Here is a 13440-nt window from a genome sequence, read left to right on the forward strand (position 1 = left end):
CCCTCGCATCTGCTGATGCCCACAACGCACAAGGATTTTGGGAAGGGCAAGAGAACGAGTAGCCGGTGGCCATCCCGAAAATCAGCAATAACGGTGGTTGTGGTGATGTTTACAGCGAACAAAGATTGGTTTTTTCCAGCTGCCATGACTTTTGTGTGGGTACACCACAGGGATTAAGTGATTCTTTAAGCACCAGGCAGGTGTCGATGCTTCTTCTGTGAAAGAGAGAAGATCCAGCCCTGATTTTGGGTTGTGTCCATTTTTATTGTGACCCAGAGTGATGGAATGCGATCCCAAATCTGGGAAACAAGCAATGAAATGCCATTGCTCAAGTGCAAGGCGTAATCTCCCGAGCCCTGGGGGAATCCATCAGCAGCTGTTCCCGAGCCAAGTGGAGCACCAGGCTGTGGTGTGCGCTAGGAAAAACAAACTTCTGATACGCGTCTTGTATCGTTTATCCAAATTGCACACCCCAGGAAATCTCGTGCTGAACTTTGGGGAGTGTAACAGGCCCTCTGCACACCAGATGGGCTCTCTGTGTCTGCAGGATGCGGGAGTTCGGCTCATTCTGTCCAAAAATCACGGAAAAACACCTGGAGAACGGGGCTGAGGCTCACATCACCTTAGCTCCGGTGAAGTGACACATCATCCCCGAGCCTCAAGTCAGCCGCTAAGATTCTTTTTTTTTTTTTTTTCGCATTTTCCGGAACTGCCCAGTTTCTCCCGCGTCCCAGATCTGAGGGAAAAAAAAACGTGAGGAAAAGCCCATTTTCCGGCTGGAATCAGGCGGGGCGGGGGCGTGAGGGGACTCTGCCGGGCCTCCCGGCGGCCGCCAGGGGGCGCTACGCCACGCCCCTCCCCCGCCCAGGCCTGACGTGACGTTGTCGCGAGGCGCCACGTCCGGCGCGAGCGGCCGGGGGGGGGGGGCCCCGGGGGGGGGGGAGGGGGCTGCGGCGCGCCCGCCCGCCCGGCCAATGAGGGGCGCGCGCGCGTGCGCGGCGGGCCAATGAGGGGAGCGTGCGCGTGCGCGGGGCGGGCCGGCGCTGGGCGCGCGTCGCGGGCTGAGGCGGAGGGACGGGGCAAGATGGCGGCGCCCGTCCTGCTGCGGGTGTCGGTGCCGCGCTGGGAGCGGGTGGCGCGGTCCGCCGTGTGCGCCGCCGGCATCCTGCTCTCCCTGTACGCCTGCCACCTGGAGCGCGAAAAGGGCCGCGACAGCCACTACCAGGCCCTGTGCGACCTCAGCGAGCGGGTGCGCTGCTCCGCCGCCATCACCTCCAGGTGAGGCGCGGGTGGGAGCCGCCGCCGCCCCCGCGGGGGGAAGGGGCTGAGGGCTGCGGGAGCGGTGGGGACGGGAGCCGGAGCGCTGCCTCCGGTTCTCGGGGGTGCTGGGGGCCCGGGGCGGTGCTCGAAGGGGCTGTGGGCCGGGCGGGGGCACGGAGGGGTCGGGGCAGTCTGGGGCGGGGGTCAGCGCTCCCGGTTTGGGGCAGCCCCATCGCTGCAGGGCCGCTGTGGGAGCGGGGTTTTTCGGGATCACTGCGGGCTGGAGGGTGAGGCACCCGCAATTGCTGTGTTGTAATCAATGGTAATTAGGTGGAGTGACAGGCGTTTTAGTGGTAAAGGCTCCTTAGAGTGAAGTGCTGTCGCTGTGAGTAGTGGTTATGGATAACATAAACAAGTCCAGTTGCAGGTGGTGTGCTTTGTTAGTTTTAATTGCAGTATTTGTATTGCGTTTTCACTGGGATGTCTCCTGGCTGCACAGGAGATGCTTTTGTGATACAGAGGAAGTGCTTCATTCAAGGGAGGCTTGGATGCCTCTGCAGCAAAAGCCCAGTCCAAATCCTGACTTACTTTGCAGACATCCAGCCAGTTTAGCAGTTGTTTTCTAAAGGCCAAGGGCTCTTATTTCTGTTAGGAGAGTCAGTGTATAAATTTGGTTATTGAGCAAGTCTATGTATTGAATGCTTTCTTTTTTTTTTTTTAAGGAGAATTTTGTTATTATCATGTTAGTGTCTTCAGCTGAATGAGTACTTGAGATTTACTTTTTCCCCCTCTCACTGCAACCTGTGCAAAAGCTGTAACAGTTTTTATAGAGGTACTTGCTGTATCATCATAACAAGGCAGTTTGAGAGAATGTTCCCATACTCTGGCTGTGAAATTGTTGAGGCAAAACATCCAGGGGACTCTTATTCTTAAAACCTCTTCTGTGCTGATAGAAGTGGGATTATGTGACAGAGATCTGTATCTCTGGCCACCTGATATTGTGATTGAGTGAAGGCTTTAACTCTGCTTTTCTGTCTGTCTCAGGTCATCTTTAGTTTGTGAAGGTGCTTGTTCATATCTCTGGTTGGGGAGTGTCCTGAAATGCAAAGTTTGGCTCTAACTAGGGAGGAGACTTCAATAAACTCACCAGATAAATTAAAATGATATAAATTAAATTGTGCTTAGACTATTGAGATTAAACCACGTGAGTCTTATGAGTAATTTAACTTTGATTACACATACAGGGGTAAAAAGAGAATAACAGAGATTTAAGTATTGAGTAGCCTGGTTTTGTATAGAATTGGTCCTCCAACAGCTTTTTGATGTTGCACAGATGCTGCTGTTGTGACAGGGAACTTGATGTCACAGTTTCGACCTGTGTTTACTGAAGGCTGGGGAGAAGGAAATCACCTAAAGATATAATTGGAATTATTTCTAATTATGGAATCATGCTCAGTAATTGCAGCATTCATTAGCAATGCTGCAGCTGACACGTTGAGTAAGACCTGGAAATCCTTTACTGTAGGAATTCTATATGATAATGTGAAGAGTTAGGGATAAAATGCACTAAAATCTCCCAGCAGTTGCTAGGAGAATCATGCCTGGAGTGAAGCATTGCAAATGCCAGGAGAGCTCGTGATCATTGGAGCAGGTGGTAAAAGGAGTTTGTGGAAAAGGAACGTGCAAGTTCTGTTCAGTGAAGCCATATTTGGAGAAGAATTTGCTTTCCAGGCTGTGCAGGACACAGAGGGGGAGTTTTGCTTTAAAAGTAAGGCCGGAGGGCAAGGCATTAAACTTGGAAATAAATTAATCTTATTTTCCATGTTGCCACAGCTCCCCATCCATCATTCTCTCTCACTTTCTCCAAGTGAATGTTCTTTGTTCCCACATCTCCAAAGTTTCTCAGGAACTTGATTTCTGAAAGGAACTTTTAACCACACTTTAGATTCCACTGGGGTAGTAGAGTTTCAATCTTGTGTTCCAGCTTTTTCAGATTTAACTTTCACTTTTCTTTGCTCATTAAGCTGTCACACTGACAATCAGAAATTAATTGATTAGCTAATTATTACAGTTAACTCTGCAGAGTTAACTGGGTGAGAAACTTCTGTTTCTACCTTGGCTTTTAGATGGTTCATTGGATTGTGTGACTTTTTATTTAAGCTGGATTTGCTGATGGAATTGGAATGTTACAATCTTCACATCTTGAGTTTTGACTCCAAGAGTGGGCTGAACTTTAAAAAGCACTTAATGCTGGTAGGATTAATTTTAAATGCATAGAATAATTAGAATAAATCCATTTATTCCTTCCTGAGCTGACTTTCTGGTATTTTGGGCGGAGTTTTTTTCACCAGCTGTTGGTATTTCCAAGTCTTGCTTTTAAGCCAGATCTGGGATTGGCACAAAAAGAAGAACAGAAATGTAAAGACTGCCAGCATGCAGAGGGAGGAGCACAGAAAATCTCCTATCAGAGCCTGACTCATGCAGAAGATTATGTTAGAGAGATACCTTCCCAGTATCCCTTACCCAAAACATGAATGGTCAGCATATTTCAAGTTTTTATCAAGGAGAAAGTTCATGAAATAGTTTAAAAATAAAAACTGTTAAGGAGTGGCTAATAAGGGCAGGTGTTAGGGCAATACCTAACATTTCCTTTGGCAGTGGCTGCATTTATTTGAAATTAATTGCTGTCTTATATTTGAGAATAATTAAGTGGCAAGAGTGGCTTTATTTATAATGAAACAGACTAATAGCAGTTCCTGAAAAATATTTTTGGTCTTGCTGTAGTTTCACAGAGGGAATTAAAGTAATAAAACACATTTCAAGTCATACAGGTCATGCTACAGCTTGAAATAAAATGTGACCTTTAAGTAGTAATGCAGAGACCCAGAGCCTTTGGCTTTGGTCTTTTGCATGCTCTGAGAGCTTTTGGGGTCTTCTAATACATTTCTGCTTTCTGTCTTGGTGAATTGGAGGTTCCTGCAGGGCAAATTAGTGGTTTTGAAGGAGGTTTTGTAGCCTGGCATGCATTAATTAATGCTGTACCCACTGTGACAGAGCCTCAAGACAGCAGCACAGACGAGCAAAGGGCACGTGTCGTGTATATCTGTAGCAATATTTGCAGCTGCGTCAGTGAAGAGGTTTGGCAATAGTCAATATTGATCTTTAGCTGATTGTTGAAGTAGTTCTAGAGTCAAAATAGCATTTTGAGAATCTGGATGGAATTGATATTTTAGGAATTCCCTGTTGTGAACTTTATGCTTGTGGGCAAGGTCTTGGATTGGTGTCTTGTGTTTGAGGCACTCTGAAAAGTTCTGAAGAAGTGTGATGTGACAGAATGGTTTGGGTTGGAAGGGACCTTCAAGTTCATCTTGTTCCAGCTCCCGTGCCATGGGCAGGGACACCTTCCTCAAGACCAAGCTGCCTGTCCACCTTGTGTTTTCTAGTGGATGCACCAAAATACTCACCTGGTAGTTCCTGAAAATGCCTGTTACATTTGGTGTGTGTTGTGGGCAGGTCTGAAAGGGTGGCCTGTGACAGGTGTAGCATTATTGTGTGGTTCTGCTCACATTCAGAAATCACTTTAAACAGTGAATTTACACCTCTCGTGTTCTGTTTGCTTGCTTTGCCGTCAGAGCTGTGGAGATTGTGCTGGTGTAGAGCTCATTCCTCTGCAGAGTGGGTGTGAATTGCTCTAAGAACTGCGGGTAAAACTGCCCCGTGCTGGTTTTTCACAGAGCACACCTTGCTAGAACTGTTCTGGTGCATCTTTATCAAGTTGACAAGAACAACCCCATTGCCCAAGGAAATGGCACATGGAGAAAACTTCCCAGACCCTCCCTAACCTGATGTTTAACCAGGTTCCCACTGAGCTCTGTTGTGGAGCAGTTCTGTAAACTTGTCTGTCAAGTTTGCTTAATTCCAGGTGAAGAACACTATGTAGCAGTTATCATTTATATTAATAATAATAAATTCCTGATATCCCAGGATTTTTTTTATTGCTGTACCTGCAGATAAATATTCAGATATGTTTGAGGTTTTCAGCTGCCAGTGTTAGTGACTGATACAAGGTGTTAGGAGGTGTAACAGGGCTTCTTCAGTGATTCCGGATTCACTGGGTTTGCTGTCTGAGGGAAGCTTGGAAGATCTCTGGTTTGGAATTGGGCAGGGAGAAATTGGAGGAGACAAATTCAGCGCCACAGGGGAAGGGAGGGAGACCCACAGTCACTCCTCTGCTGAAGGGAAACCCTGCCCTGGGAGCCAAGGTTCTCTGTCCCTTGTCCCCAGCTGGGCTGGCACTGTGCAAACAGGAGCCAGGACTGGCACAGCATGGGGAGGCAGGGAGCAGAGGCTTAGGGTGTGGGCAGGGAGGATTCAGAGCTTATTCCATGTGCAGCAGAGGGAAGGTGTTTCAGGAATGCTGGTAGAAACCAGCTTTGAGTTTTAAAGTTGCTCTTAAAGCGGCAGAAGCTGATAACTCAAGTGGGGTTTTTTTCCCCATCTTTCTAGTAGAAATTGGATGATTTAATACTGGTACAACCCTTAGTGACTGAGGCACATCTTTTACAATACACAGCAGTGCCCTTACTATGGGAATCTTATTTTCCATCCTTACAGTGCTCACACAAACATGTTTATTTTTGCTTTTCATATATATATATAATTTCCAGCTTGTCTGGAATTTGCAATAGGGCTAAGAATTCTTTTGCCTGGTGCAAAGTAAATTTAACAAAGTGCCTTTAATTCAAACTTGGGCTTCCTTTATGGTAGCTTAATAGAAAAGATTATGTAGAAGGAATCAGTGCTGTTGGCTTGTAGCTTGAATAGCCAGTGCCTCTGTAAATGCTGCTATGAAATAATTACCCACTGTCTGCTTAAGATTTTGCTGATCTAGACACAGATTTTTCACAGACTGTTTCTGAAGTAGAGCTGGAGGATATATAGAACAAAATCTCATTTGGTTATGCTAAATACTGCTGATAGATTTCAACGTGAAATTAAGTGTATCAACATTTTGGAGCACTCCTGGCAGATTTACAAATGGCAATTTTTAATCTTCTTTCTTGTGGCTTCTAATTGAAGGCTTTTACTTCATTTATTAAAACTGTTTGAATGGCCTTGAAACCATCAATTAGGTTTAATCCAAAATCTCTAGTGAAGCTGGAAAGAAGTTGCAACCAAAGTTTCTTAACATGCTCCAGATCCTTTGACCTTTATATGAGCTTTTCACTGAAAGCAGGGTGTGAGCTCTGCTCCCCTCTGAGAACTTTCACTCTAGTCCAGAACTTATCTCAGGAGTCCAGTGGTGCTTAAGGAAATGTGCACATCGCTTGTCAAGTGAAGCCTTTTTTTTCTTTTTAGAAAATCAGATTTATTGTTTCCTTGGGGTTACAAAGTGGTAAGGGGTTCTTGCTGTTGATAACAAAATAATGCTCATGGGATGATAAATAATCCTGAAATGAGAGGCTTTTAGTAACCTCCTGCTACCCAAAAAAAACCCCTAACTTGAGTTCTTTTCTTGCAGTTTTCTGAGTACAGAATTTTTAAAATTGTTTGCCCTTTTCATTGCACCAAACCCAACACCTGAGAGAGAGAATTGTGTTGGCAAAGCTGCTGCTGCACAAATGCAGAGATGTTGGATCAGACATGCCTTGGAATAATCTGGTTCCCTGAAGGATTTGATTGAATTTTCTAACATTCCTTAAGGACACTGGAATGTGACCTGGGAATTGTGTGCTTTGTTCAAGGCATCTGCTGCTGGGCCTGCCCTCATCCAGTACAGTTCTTTCCATGTTCAAATGAATTTCCAGGGGTTAGTTCAGTTCTGGGCATAAAAACTAAGGGGGTTACCAGGTGAAATTGAGGGGATGTGGTTCTGGTCATCACCAGGGGTGGTTGTTGAGGTCAAAAGTGCTCACAAAGCATCTGGTCCATCCTGGAAGGCTTCAGGGGTGGCTGCCAAGTGTTGGTGCAGGTGAAACCCCAGTTCAGAAGTTTAAGCTGATCCTTAGTGGGAGGCCAAGGAAAGCATCTCGGGGAATGATGTCTATGGCAAAACTGTTTAAAACATCTGCAGGTAACTGTCAGAGCTGGGGCTTGGCTACAAAAACACTCCAGCATTTCTTACCAGGACTGCATGGGACACTAATCCAGCTCCTGGCTAAATAGACACTTTTTGTTTTGTTTGTTTGACTTGGTGTGTTTGGCAGGCTTGGAATTCTGCTGCTTTTTGAGCCAATGCTGATAACTCATAGCTTTTAACTTGTTAAACTGGAAGGTTGTTTGCTTGTCTTCTAAAATACTTGAGATGCTGGGGGACTAAATGAGGTTCTTGGGTTCCCTTTTAGCATTTTCTCTGCTAAATTATGCTAAAATGTTTCAAGTGTGTCCCCTAATATGCTGCTCTGGAACACAGAGGATGTTCATAATTGTGCAAAAGAGTTTTAAATTATTTAAAAGTGTAAGATTTTATTGGAGGTCTGTCACTTGTGGATTACAGTGACCTCAGTTCTTTTATTCTTCCTGTTAAGAAGTAGCAATTGCACACAAATACTGCTTTAAACTTCTAAAAATGCAACAGTGCTGAGCTTTGAGAAGTACCTCAAACCAAAAGGGGCATTGTTTAGAGGGTGGATAATAACTTAAAATAAGATAGTGCACATTGGACTGAAAGTCACTGTAGTGCTCCATTTTAGATGTTGGGAAAGTAGATGAAACACTTTATTTCTTGAATCATTATTTAACTTTTTAAAGAACATTCAGAGTTGTACATGCAGATAGGGAGGGAAATTAAGTTACAAAGATGTCTTAAAGGTCTGTTCCTTGTAGTTAGTTCAGATTGCTTTTTATTTTTTAATAGGAGTGAAACTTGGGTGTGGTGAAAGTGGGTTTGGCTCGTATGTTTGTCAGAGTGCTCTGAGTCACCTCGAGTGACTTCGACCTGGATCTCAGCGCGGAACTCCTGATCCTCAGGGATGGGAGCCACCAGTCAGTACCGGGAAAAACTTGGTGAAATTGGGCTGTGCTTTTATCTTGCTGTGCAAGCAGCTCTGTAATTACTGCAGGTCGTTTTGTTTAGCATTCTGTATCCAAAAAAAAATTGATGCGAGTTAATAACACTTCTTGTAAATTAGGTTTTTTTGTAAAAGGCAGATTACATGAAAGACTTCTGTGTTTATTTTTTGAAGCTTATCGTGCTGTTAGGACTTTATTCTTGCTATTTGTTTGCCGTATTATTTTAGACTTTCAAAGTTCTCATAAATCAGGCAATTCACACCTGAGTTGGGTGTGAAAAGGAACATTATCTACTCACTGTTTATCCTTCCTCCACTTGCAAAAGTTCCTGGTTCATTGTGGGTTTTACAACCTTAATAAAATTAGGACACGATTTAGACTTTTCAGTAGGGAAATGAGATGGGAAAGGGAGTATACAAAGTAAATATATCAAGTTTAAATACTTTGCTTTTCAGTTTGATGCAGAACACTTGCTCCCACTCCAAACCTTATAAGGCTGGGGAAAAGTGCTCCATGTTAAACCCCAAGCTGCTTAGCTGTCTCCGAGTGTGTGGAATAAGATGTGAGATTAGACCTGGACTGCATGGGCTGAAATTTAATACTTGATGTCCTCAAAGCTGCTACAAGGCCAACAAGACACTTAATGAACTCTTGCATGTGGAAAAAGCTTTCCCTGTGCTCTGACCTTGCAGCTCTGCACAGATCACTCCGGGACTCTGACTCTCAGGAAGGGCTGGAACTCATTATCCTTCCACCAGCAACATTTTATTCTCTTGCAGAATAACTGCAGGGTCAGCTTCTGTAAAAGGAAATTTCTGGTATTTTAAGCTCGAGTTTGCTCTCAGACACCACAGGATGTGCTGAGCATCAGAGGTGAGAGCACTCACACAGGGGAGGGATTCAGCATCCCGCAGTTATTTGGAGTTAGGATGATGCTGAACCTTTGCACAGTTTGGGTTGTGCAGGAAAGCCTGAGTGTGTTCAAATCACTTTAATGTCACACTGCAAAGAATTCTCACTTGGAGACCAGAACAAGAAACTGAACCTGTGGATGGCAAGCTGAAGCATCTGTAAATGTAGTAATACAGAAAAATAAATATAGACTATTAAATGTAAAAATGATAATTCCTTTAATATATCTGTGTGGCTCTTTAATTTGGCCTTTGCAAATTGGACAGCACAAGACAATTGTTGCATGTGCTGTGACCATCTTATCAAAGGAAGGCTAAAAAATTAACAGTTCTCACTTAAAATCCAGATAGCATTCAAGGTGTGGGAGGAAAATTTGTCATAACTGAGATTCTTTGTAATTCTTTGTAATCCCATAGCCTCAGAGTTGTCCTGGGATGAGAGCAGGGAGCCAGGCAGTTCTGCACTGCTCTTCCCTGCAACTCCATGTCTGGCAGCTCTGGGATGCTGAGACTCTGTCCCTTGGAAAAGCACTGTCTGTGCTGCCTTGAAGCTTAATTTTGTCACAGAAGTTCCACTTTTAAAAGATTTGAGACCAAACTAGCTGAAAGTATGTTTAATTTTTGACTGTTTATACAGTAAATCTGCTTTCTAGGAATTGGGACCTGCTGGGTTTCTTGGGGAGAAGAGCACAAGAGTATTAATAGTGAATTCAGACTTAGTCTGCAATTAAAATTATGAGTTTAAATGCGTTTAGCACAGATGGCTGTGAGACTAGAAAGTATTTTGGAGATGATATTAAATTGTCCTTATTGCAGTACCTCTTTCTGTGAGAAGACTGCTTGTGATGTGGTGGTGGCAGGTCCCAGGTGTAGTGAGTTACATCAGCAACCTTCCTGCCACGTGCAGGGACAAACCTGAGCAGTATCTTGGTCCAGCAGGGCCACTGCCTCTAGGACAAGAAACTTCCTGAAAACTGCATTTTCCTTGGAGTTTTCTGCTGCAGCAGAATGAGGAATGGCACCTTTTTTACCTTGCTCAGTTAACCTGGTTAATGTGAAGCAATTGTGTGGTGCTTGGCTTGGTGCTCCAAAAATCTGCTGGCAGATATTCCAATGTGCTCTTGTGAGTTAAATTACCTGTTAAGTGGAGTAGTAAAATAACTTCATCTTTTCAAGTAACACTAATAAATAGGGTCGTCACTTTGCTTTTACAAATAATGGCATGATCTGCCTTGGGGCATCGAATTAATGGTTTCTGGCACAAATACATTTGCTAATTTAATCTTTCATCCTCCTTCCTGCAGCAGCAGTTTTGTAGGGCTTGTGCTGCTTTCTGCCTTATCACTAGAAAGTTGAAAGTCACTTTGTGGTGGATTCAGGTGTTGGTTCAAAGTGTCACAGTGTGCAAGAGCTCCAACAAACGAGGGCTGGGGATCTTGTGATGGTGCCATCCTCAGCTTGTGTGCTTGACAGATTTGGGTTCCTCCTGAGCTGTTAGACTGAGGAGCAGCTGAGATACAAATTTATGTCCTGATTCTCCTGCTCTGATCCAGCGAGGTGAGCTCTGGCAGAGCTGGAACAAATCCTTACCACTTGTACCATCTTCCCTTGGCTTTGTAGTGACCTTGTGTCCAATTTACTGTGATGCAGAGAGCTGCTAAAGCTGTCAGTGGGGGAAGGAGGTGTTTATTTGACAAAACAGCTCCAAACTACAGCCCTGGGAAGCAGAGGTGCTGTTCAGTGAAATTGCAGCTGTGTGAACTCGGTAGTTCTTGGTGCGTCAAACAGCTTTATTCAGCAAGGTGTGGGATAAAGCTGTGCCCAGTGCTCCCCCTGTTGCAAGCTGCTTGGTTTTCCAGAATTCCACACAGCTCATGGCAGGATGCGTGTCCTTTGCTTTTCCCAGCAGCTCTGAACTGGAAATCTTGTGTAAAACAATAGGTGCCCAAATAAGAGTTAATGAGTTTCCCTGTTTTACAGATGGGGTCGAGGATTCGGTCTCTTGGGTTCCATCTTTGGAAAGGACAGTGCAATAAATCAGTCAAACAGTGTTTTTGGCCTCGTGTTTTATATACTACAAATGCTACTTGGTAAGTATTCTTTCACTTCAGAGCCTAAAGTATAAAGCAGGGCTGTGGTGATGAAGGAGGAGAGCAATATGCATTGCACAATCTGCAAGAAAGCAGATAAATGCTTCCAATTTTATATCTTGGGTTTTTTTAGCACCACTCTAATGATACATGAGTCCAAAGGGCTTAAAAACCCAACTGATATCAAGAGTAATTGCATTTTCTCCTGATATGCTATTAATAATACAAGTGTGAAGACAGTTTCTGTGCTGGTATTTTCACTCCAGTATATTTGGCATTGGATTGCATGGTGGAAAAGAGAGGGAATAAAAATGGAATGAGCAGGTTTTGCAGGAGTAATGGAGAGAGCAGGCAAAAAAGTGCATGAAATGTAATGTATATCTATTTATTGGTAACTCTCTGGTTTGCTATAAAGTTGTTAATCTCGACAGAAATAACTTGACCAATAATTTTCCTATAACTCAGGAATATGAGGATGGTTCATACTACACACACTCCTTATCACAGGGCTGTCAGACAGAGCCTTAGATGCTCCCCTCCAAATATCCACTTCTTAACTGTGGTGTTTTAAACAGAGTTCTGTGTAACTGTTGCTGAGTGGCTGAGTTTGAATTCAGTTTTGCTCTGTGTGGAGAGGCATGAGTAACTTTCTCTCTCTTGTTGCAGGTATGACAGCAAGTGCAGTAGCAGCTCTAATCCTCATGACATCCTCCATAGTGTCTGTAGTAGGGTCACTGTACTTGGCATACATTCTGTACTTCGTGCTGAAGGAATTTTGCATTGTCTGCGTGCTCACATATTTGCTGAACTTCATTCTCTTTATCATCAACTACAAACGACTAGTTTATTTGAACGAGGCCTGGAAGAGGCAACTCCAACCCAAACAGGAATAACCCCTGTTGGAACTTTTGACTGACAGTCTGAAGACCCAACTTCCATTAAGTTTATTTTGCAGTAATTTTTTTATTCTCCATATCAGACACTTCCACCTCCCCCCCACCCCACCCCCCGAGAATCATAACGGAAATTTTGAATTATAAATTTCAAGGGGCTCCCAGATAATTTCTCTGTGCTAATCTTCAGTTTAAATGTGGTTATGAAAGAAAGCTCTATAACAATCAAAGACAAGCTTTAACTTTACTTTGAAGGAGTTTTAGCCACAGCAAAACCTAGACGCTCTCTCTCTCTCTCTTCCCCTTCCACTTGTGAAGTGGGTAACACTTGCTATAAAATATCCTGTATATAAATTCAGGTATAACAAGATGTGATCATGAAATGAAATACTCTAGACTAGCATCACCATATTTAATGTTGCCATGTTTACAGTATGTGTATTTTTTTTTTCTTTTTTTCTTTTTTTTCTTTTTTCTTTTTTTTTAGCTGATGGACTTAGATTTGACTAGGACTTATGCTGTAAATAAAATTAGAACTCTTGGTTTCATCCCTGGAGAACTCACTGTCCCATGGGTTTGGTTAGGAGCTGTCAGAGGGTTCAGCTCAGAGTCGACTGACACGAGGGAAGAAGTGACCTCTAAAGAACATGGAGTTGCTGCTCTCACTGTTGTGCTTTCACAAGAATGATGCTTGGGGTTGGTTCCATTTTTTCTTGGTTTTTTTTTCCTTTTTTTTTTTTTTTTTTTGTCTCCAGTAACAAAAATGGAATTAAAGCTGAAACCTGAAGTATGTTGATTAAACGACAACCTCATTAATTTCTGTACAGAACGAAAATAGCTTCATGTGGTCAATGAAAAGCTGATTTGCAGGTTGGGGGTTGGTGTATTAAGTGTTCTTTGAAAGGACTCCATTTCCATGCAGAGCTGTTTCATTTTAAGCTGTGGTCAGCCAGCCAGTGTTACTAATGTTTGATGTTCTATGAATGCTGCAGTAATTGCAATTTGCAGTGGAAACCACTGAGTGAGCAGGATAACCAAGCAGTGCACTGAAAAAGCAGTTCCTTAATTGATCTTGGTCAGGATCTTTGGTTTGTGCTATATTGGGAAATGAACTTTAGGCCTGACACACACACATAAGATCTCTTGGAAGGGCAACCTGTTTAATGGGAAAAGTAAGTCAATGTGCTCCTGAAAATGAAATGTGATATAGTGCTATCATTGCTCTTTCTAAGAACTAATTGGGGGGGTGGTGGTGCATATAATTAATGAATTATA

General features: G+C 43.5%; 1 protein-coding gene across 1 annotated transcript; it reads left to right on the forward strand.

The window, feature by feature from the left end:
• The first annotated feature begins 1042 nt into the window (after nucleotides 1-1042).
• Nucleotides 1043-13438, forward strand: VKORC1L1 (vitamin K epoxide reductase complex subunit 1 like 1). The gene is made up of 3 exons (XM_042026080.1): nucleotides 1043-1278; nucleotides 11163-11272; nucleotides 11939-13438. Exons 1-3 carry the CDS (start codon nucleotides 1085-1087, stop codon nucleotides 12163-12165), a joined length of 531 nt encoding a protein of 176 aa, XP_041882014.1. The 5' UTR covers nucleotides 1043-1084; the 3' UTR covers nucleotides 12166-13438.
• Nucleotides 13439-13440: the final 2 nt, after the last annotated feature.

This window comes from Corvus kubaryi, unplaced genomic scaffold (genome assembly GCF_017639235.1).
Source record: "Corvus kubaryi isolate FWS band 111438036 unplaced genomic scaffold, C.kubaryi_AGA036_p1.0 37284, whole genome shotgun sequence".
In the NCBI taxonomy this organism is placed as follows: Eukaryota; Metazoa; Chordata; class Aves; order Passeriformes; family Corvidae; genus Corvus; species Corvus kubaryi.

Coding starts and splice junctions, on each gene's coding strand:
- VKORC1L1 (XM_042026080.1), top strand. CDS start 1,085: ATGGCGGCGCCCGTCCTGCTGCGGGTGTCGGTGCCGCGCTGGGAGCGG. Junction 1,279..11,162: donor TCCGCCGCCATCACCTCCAG/GTGAGGCGCGGG, acceptor CCTGTTTTACAG/ATGGGGTCGAGGATTCGGTC. Junction 11,273..11,938: donor TATACTACAAATGCTACTTG/GTAAGTATTCTT, acceptor CTCTTGTTGCAG/GTATGACAGCAAGTGCAGTA.